Here is a 7,500-nt window from a genome sequence, read left to right as displayed (position 1 = left end):
TACTTTACAATCTATAGATATAATATATCATACTAAAATATTTATAGTTTTTGTATCTGTAGAAATATTATCCTAAATCCATAAAAACCTCTCTCAGCTAACGCAATATATGAAACGATTCAAAGCTAAGAGAACGATTCTAATCCGACTTCGCCCTAGAAGAACGAAAACAAAGGCGCGTCCCAGCGGGGGTTGGGCGTGGTGACATCATCGCCCAACATGTGGCATGATTCACGAAAGAGAAATTTCAGCCTCGACACACGTTTTAGCACGAGTCTCCACCGGCACCGGCTCGCACAACTCCTCTAGTACCTTCCCGAGATGCCGTTCTACGCTGTTGCCAGGGGACACAGCCCAGGAGTTTACACTTCATGGTGAGAACTGTGATATGTGGAGATTTCGGGGTATTTATGCGGGTGAGAATGGTAGTGTAGGTTACGTTCGTTTTGAAGGCGGAAGTTGAAGTTCCGGCTCTTCCCTTGAGCATATGTTGACGTGGCACTGTAAGAGGGTGAATGTAGCGGCATTGCCAGGGCTCTTTTGGCACTGAAGATGAGCAAAGGGCCGTCAGTGGAACGGCAATGTTGAAAATGGGAATGTATTTAAGATCAATCATTATGTCTTAGGTATAATGACAGGCACGGGCGCTATGTGAAAGTTGAAGTTGACAGCTCTAAGAGTCATTTGGGTCAGTTATATTAGTTTTTTAATGTTCTTTTTGACAATATTTTTAACATGTAACTGGGTGAAATTAGAGGCGGTTGCTGAGATAATAGCAATGTTAGTATATCCTCCCTTTTATTGCTCCTTATGAGATGTTTGGGTAAAAATTGGAAATGCAATCTCACTCCATATTTTGGGTAAATAGAATAATTTTCCATTAGTTTCCATCTTGTTTCAAACGAATCTAGCACACATATCTTTCAGGAACGAAGCATTACTACGATATCGGTCTCAATAACTGGGGAGGGCATGATACATAACGGAATTTCGAGAAATATCAGTAGAATACTAGTATGCATAGAATATTAACACATTTCTGGGTTGTACATGGGGCTCCACCCCAAACTGTAGAGTATTTTTCTTGCGCGGGGAGTATTACATTTTTTCATGCTTGGAAAACATCATTTTGTCTACATTTGCACGGACGGATCTGCAGACGGATGATGAAGGAAGTTTGCCGAAAGGTGAAAAGAATTTAATGTACGGATTTTTTAATAAAGAACTAAGTGTGCACGGAAAGTTACCCGAGAACTACATTTGTGGACAGAATTTGACTAAATAATTTTTGCGTGGGGAACACATTCCTCGCGCAGACCAAACTTTAGTCTAGGCTCCGCCCCCTTGAACCCCCTTTCAGGGGGGGTTTAAGGGAGCGTATGTTCCAGCAGAATAGAGCCCAGTCAAACCGGGTATGACATGTTTTCAGTAGATATAGGGGGCTTCGCTCCCTTATACACCTTTTCTGGAGAAGCTGCCACCCCCAACCCCTACCTGGTCTACAAAATATTCACCTCATATGTTACAGCAGGATAGCCTAGATCCAGGAAAAGTTTAAACCACATCTTGCCTTAAGCATCAACTCCTAACAGGCCAGGCTGCAGGTCACTGGGATCGTCAGGATATTCCAGGTTGTTGTAGGTGGGAATTGCGATTGCTTACAGTATAGTTACTCTCTCTTCAGAAGTATCAAGAAGAGTTACCTAGTAACCAGATGGACCCATGAATGGATAAGTTTGTATTGATAAGTAAGAAAAAAGTAATTAAGTTATCAAATACCAGTAGTTATATCAGAAGTGGATGAGTAACCCCATGAAAGTGGTCAGTTTCAGGGGTGTGGCCAGGGGGTGGCATGTGCCACTTATGGAATTTGATTCACCACTTACCACTACATTACCTTTGATTTTTTACACTTTTTTACTTTTCTCATGTTAGGTAAAAGAGTTTATAAGTGGTGAAAAAAATGGTAAATTAATGCTATTATGAAGTTCGTGTATGTATGTCTGTATGTTAGCTTGCATACACATGTGCTTCATGGCACCCCAGTCAATAAAAGTTTGGACATGCCATTAGTGAGTTCATCTGAGGTCACATGGTATTCATACCCATGCAGTTTTTACCATTCAATCTGATATGCATTAGCCATCTTGGTAATGTATATGACAGGTTAAGGCTTAAACCAGTCACAGATATGAATTATCATTTAAGAAAAAACTCATGTCATGATATTCTTTTTATTGTCATTACACATATTTGCTTCAACATTTTTTCTATATTAATGTTATATACTCTTACTGTTAATGCAGTTCCTACTACTACAGCTATAACTACTTGCTTCCTGGTCTTGTATTAAAGTAAATCATTTTAGCAACTTTCCCCATTAGAACAATTTTATTATAACATTGTATTTGGTGTACGAGTATGCAGTAACTTGTAGCCTATTTCTTTATAGTCATAAGCTATTGACCTAATTGAATACATTGCACCACACTTCAGGACATTGTTGCCTTGATTACTCTCAAAACATGCATGAATCATCCCCCTTTTGACCTTCTCAGGTACATTCTTGGCAGGCACAGTCTATTCTGGTTGGATAGAGTATAAAAGAAAATGGGAAACGTGTAGTATACTTAATTTCTTATTTTCAGTATTCACTTTTATTAGTTATTGTCTGTCAGTTTGTTGTCCTTCTTTAATGTATGGATGATTGAGTGTTGTATCATCTGAAGACCTTATTTTTTAGTTTCTATAGGAATCATAAAAAAATAAATAGATAAAAAAAAAAAAAAAAATGTCACAGCTGAGCTAAGTCTAACTCTTTCCTTTCTTTCAATGTACTTATAACATTGACATATTCTTTTTCATTTAATTTGTGCCCTTCGATAATAAATTTTAGAAAACATTATTTGCAAAAGTTGACGTGTCAATATTCTGCAAACCCTTTCAGGAATAAAGCATACATAAAACACTGTTGGCAAATAATCTCATGATATAAGTTTAAGAAATCATAACAAATTAAAATTAAAGTAAGGTCACATTATAAATTCAGGTATTTGGATTACAGTTTTTTTTGTTTTTTTTAAGGAACGTGTATGAGTATCATGTATTCTTTACAAACTATTTCTTGATATTGAGAATGAATGTATGATTAGTACCAGGCAAGATCTTCCAAGAAATTAAAACTGAATTACATTTCAGGCCTGATGCCCAAGCCCAGATTAATGGCTATACGGCAGCTCGGTACAAGAAGTTTGATACCAAAGATGAAGCTGAAGAATTTGTCAAGGAAAATGCTCTCAACAAGCCAGTGGTAGACCGCCGCGAGAAGGCATCAGGGGATTCCCAAGTTGGTAAGACCGTGTTATAAGGGTTTTGTGTTTCTCAACCAAACTGCCTCTTGGCAGTTAAAATCCCAAAAGGCCTGTCTCAGTAGCTTGTAAACATAGCAGTGCATGAGCAACTGGCATGCTTGTTCTTATGCCATTTATACGTTGGTTTGTGGCTATGATGCAAACATATATAAGAGGCCTTAATGTTACTTTTGGGCTAAAATAAAGATGAAAAATATCCAGCCACCATAGTACAGAGTCTGCCTGGTAGAAGGGTTACATTGTACTCTCTCCGAATGCAAGTGACTGATTAGAAAAATTAGTTATTATTTCTGTAATGGATATGTTTTTGTATTGAAACCAAAATGTCTAAATGCATTTTGTTTTGTTTTTTTTAAGCATTCCAACACTTCCTTTATTTTGAAGAAGAAACTCTCAAAAGAATTCTTTCCACAGAAGGGAAAAGAAAACGAGATGATGATGAGGAAGAAGAAGAAGAAGGCCAAGGAGAGAAGAAACTGCATGTGGATGAAGGAGAAAAGAAAACCGAGGATGGCTTATCTTTAGATGATGAAGGTTACCTTGTTGTTTATTCTGTTGGGGTGTGCGAGTTCCATGGAAAAAGCGGACAGAAATCTGGCTGTGGTGTCTTCTTTGCAGAGGATCACGAAAGGTAAAGATTATTGTTTTCTAATGGATCAATAGGCATGTCCTTTGCAGTCTGATTTAAATACTCAGTATTTCTTATTGTTTGTATATATATATATGTGCGTGCGTGCGTGCGCGCATGAATACATGTATGCATAAGAGATAATAGAACATTTATATAAATAATGATGCTGATTTTGATAAGGTCCTGACAATCATGTAACATTCTAGCAGGGATAATGATAATAAGACTAGATTTATGAGGGCCCATGGTCAAATTGATAAGCTAAAACAAATCATGCTTCAGGAATGTGTCTGTGCCTTTGAAGGGGAAAGCCTCCAACAACGCAGCAGACATTCAGGCAGCCACTCATGCACTTATTACTGCTAAAGCTGCTGGTAAGTATCATTTACAGGTTAGATCATGTGCAAGAATTTAAATTTTACATCCCTGACTTTCTTGCTGGTGATGATTTACAGTATGATTTCCATAACTTTGATATGAAATGATTACATTGAACTGACATTCATCTAAATATCTTTGAAAGATATTTTTTTCTTTTCCTTTCTTTTCTTTCTATTTTATCAGTTGAAATTTATCAGATCTTATGCAACCTGCCCATGTTTCTTCCATAAATTGTATACACTTTTCTTTTGTGATTGTTAGTTGTTTGGTCTTATACCCTCCCTTTTCACCAACAATTTCACACGTACCAAGGTATCTCACTGATGCTGAACAGCCACCCCACACTAGGTTTAACAGGATAACTGTGATTTATCGTATGGTAGGTAGCTTGTAGTTGAAATGGAATTATTAAGCAGATGATTTAAGCAGAACTTTGCTGTCCCCAACCCCCCCACCCATCACATAGCGCATGGCAATATAAAGCAAAGGTTTTGTGTTTTGCTATAGATATTGAAGTATTATAAAACATGTGGTGAAAACAGTAAAACATGTCACAATTCCGTGTTTGGAACATCATTGCATTCAATCACAGACGGAAAATATGTCTGTGATCACAAGTAGACAAACAGTCAGTGACATTTTCAGTCTGTTTGTGATGTGTATATATACTCTGGTCTCCTGCATATGTATTACTGTACTATGGATGCAGCTTAATGGTGTCACAGTTTTCAATGTAGAAGTTCTTCCCACCCAAATATTGTATAAAAGAGAATAAAACACTTATACTTATGGCCAAAGGTAGAATAAATATGTATATGTATGTTTGTTTGGCTTCCAGTGGCACAAGAGATGTGAAGATATTAGCCGATAGGATATAATGTAGATACAGATGTAGCAAAATTCTGGAAACATGTGACAAACCCTTCATGCATTCATTACTGATTCGTGTAATTACATGGTTAATTATATAGATTCAACTTCACATTCTCCCAAAATAAAATATTGCATTTGAATTCCAAAAGGTTATGACAAGGTGGCAGTCCACACTGACTCACAGTTCATGATCAACTGCATGACCTCATGGCTGAAGAACTGGAAGAAGAAGGACTGGAAGAAGAGTGATGGAGAGTCCGTGAAGAACAAGGAAGAACTGATTGAACTGGATAAGGCTACAGAAGGACTCGCTGTGAAATGGGTGAGTGAAAATAGAAGCTAGATTTGATAATGTAATATATTTTTGCAGCTTACATTAGTGAGTAAAGATTTTGAAATCTACTTTTGATGTTAGGTATTTTTGAAATGCATAGAAAAAAAATATAGATATGTCAGAAGGAATTCCTCTGTAAAGTGCATTATCATTACATTTTTTGCAGATCCACGTGAAGGCAAAATCAGGAATTGTCGGTAATGATGAGGCTAGGAAGCTGGCCAAGGTTGGCGCTAAGCAGTACGAAGCTGATGCCTAATACAATTATTCCATGATAAAGGGTTCAAAATTTTGTGATGCTTTACAGTTCATCACTTACTGCAGTTTTTTATCTTATTAACATCATATATCTCTGTTATCTCACTATCAATCGTGCAGTGGAAGAAAGAGGTTTATAAAGATGGTGTTTTGAAGTCTCTCTTGCTCAGAAGAAAGCTAAATCATGCCAAAAAGAAATATATAATAATGATAAAATGTCAGATTTTCCACTGCATTTTTTGCTTCATTCATAAGTATCTCATTATGCCTTCATGTCTGAATATCTGTATGCAATTCCTCACCCTTGAATTTATCCAGACGCCGATCTCCGAAAAATGAAGGTGTCACGAAATGATGGAATGAATTATTCCAGTCATCACCTTGTCAGATGTAGCTTGATTTCTGCCTGCCGAGATCTGGATAAGTGAAGGGGTGCGTGAAAGCAACTTAGGTTGTGAACACTGCCAGCGATGTTATTGGTGCTACTCAGTCTTTGTCTTGGCATTTATTTAGCCTCCAGAAAATAAGCTTTAAATGCAAGGTGGAAGGACATATAATATTAAGAACAGATGGTCTATTCTTCCAGAAATAGTTCTAGTTTTATATATTATTGGTATATATTGTCAGCAAGAAAATGCCAAATGAATTAGAGGAGGGAAAAGAATCCATGGTCTGGTAAAGTAGATGACCTATAAACAATGAGGAATTATGAATAAAGTAGTCCCAATTTTTTTCTTCTTCTTCTGTTTCTTCATCTTTATTGTCCTTCTTTTGCATCTTATCTCCTTCTTTATCATCATTCTCTTTCTTGCTTTTCTTCTTTTTTCTCCATGTTTTCCTTCTTACTGCATTACCTCTTCGTACTACATCATTATCTTCAGTCTCATCTTCCATATTTCACCTTGCATATTTTATATAGTATCTGAGAAATGGCAGAAAATTAATGTTGTTTGGTGGCAGTTTTTTCAATTCTTTGATGTTTGATTATACTTTTATTTATTTATTTATTTTTGTTTTGTAAAAGAAAGATATACATTTCTTAAATTTAATTACCATATTGTGCAATGTATTACTGGTATATACTTGAAATGTTGTTAAATTACCTTTCAAAATGTAGCTTTGAAGTTGTGAATACTTAATATTGTTTTATTTTAAACATTTAGTTTATTATCAGAGAGTATAATTATTTTCCTATTAAAGAGAATTGTCTGTAAATCTTGGTAGATTACCAAGCTATTATGGAGCACAGTGAACTTTGTAACAAATAATTTATTTTAGGGGATTATTCATATCTTCATTGAAATTTCTACTAAACATTCTTTCATTAGTAATTTGTATGACAAAGCAATAAATGTTATTCCAAGACTGTATTAAGAATACTCTATTCTTGATTAGTTCATGAGATCATTTGCTCTGTATGTGTGTGTTTATGCCATGTTTATGTTACTGTGTTTGTATTAGTCATGTTTGTTAGGAAAGTTTTTCACATAATATGAACATTATGTTGTCTGTGCATTCTTTTTGACAGCTGAGGAGTGACTGATAAACGAAGGCTATTTTCCAAAGGTTGATCTTATTTTTCATGTTTTATTTAATTTATGTAATCTGTTGGCAATAAAAAGGGAAATTGCAGAAGGCTGTATTAACCTGAT

The 7,500-nt window shown here is 35.9% G+C and overlaps 1 protein-coding gene across 1 annotated transcript; it reads left to right on the top strand.

Moving 5' to 3' along the window:
• The first annotated feature begins 158 nt into the window (after positions 1-158).
• LOC113808533 (ribonuclease H1) lies at positions 159-7,483 on the top strand. Its single transcript, XM_027359960.2, has 6 exons — positions 159-374; positions 3,199-3,350; positions 3,786-4,002; positions 4,285-4,376; positions 5,406-5,578; positions 5,757-7,483. Exons 1-6 carry the CDS (start codon positions 322-324, stop codon positions 5,847-5,849), a joined length of 780 nt encoding a protein of 259 aa, XP_027215761.2. The 5' UTR covers positions 159-321; the 3' UTR covers positions 5,850-7,483.
• The last annotated feature ends 17 nt before the right edge of the window (positions 7,484-7,500 follow it).

This window comes from Penaeus vannamei, chromosome 1 (genome assembly GCF_042767895.1).
Source record: "Penaeus vannamei isolate JL-2024 chromosome 1, ASM4276789v1, whole genome shotgun sequence".
Lineage (NCBI taxonomy): Eukaryota > Metazoa > Arthropoda > Malacostraca > Decapoda > Penaeidae > Penaeus > Penaeus vannamei.
The sequence above is the reverse complement of the archived record's forward strand: the minus strand, read 5'-3'. Positions and strand labels throughout refer to the sequence as shown.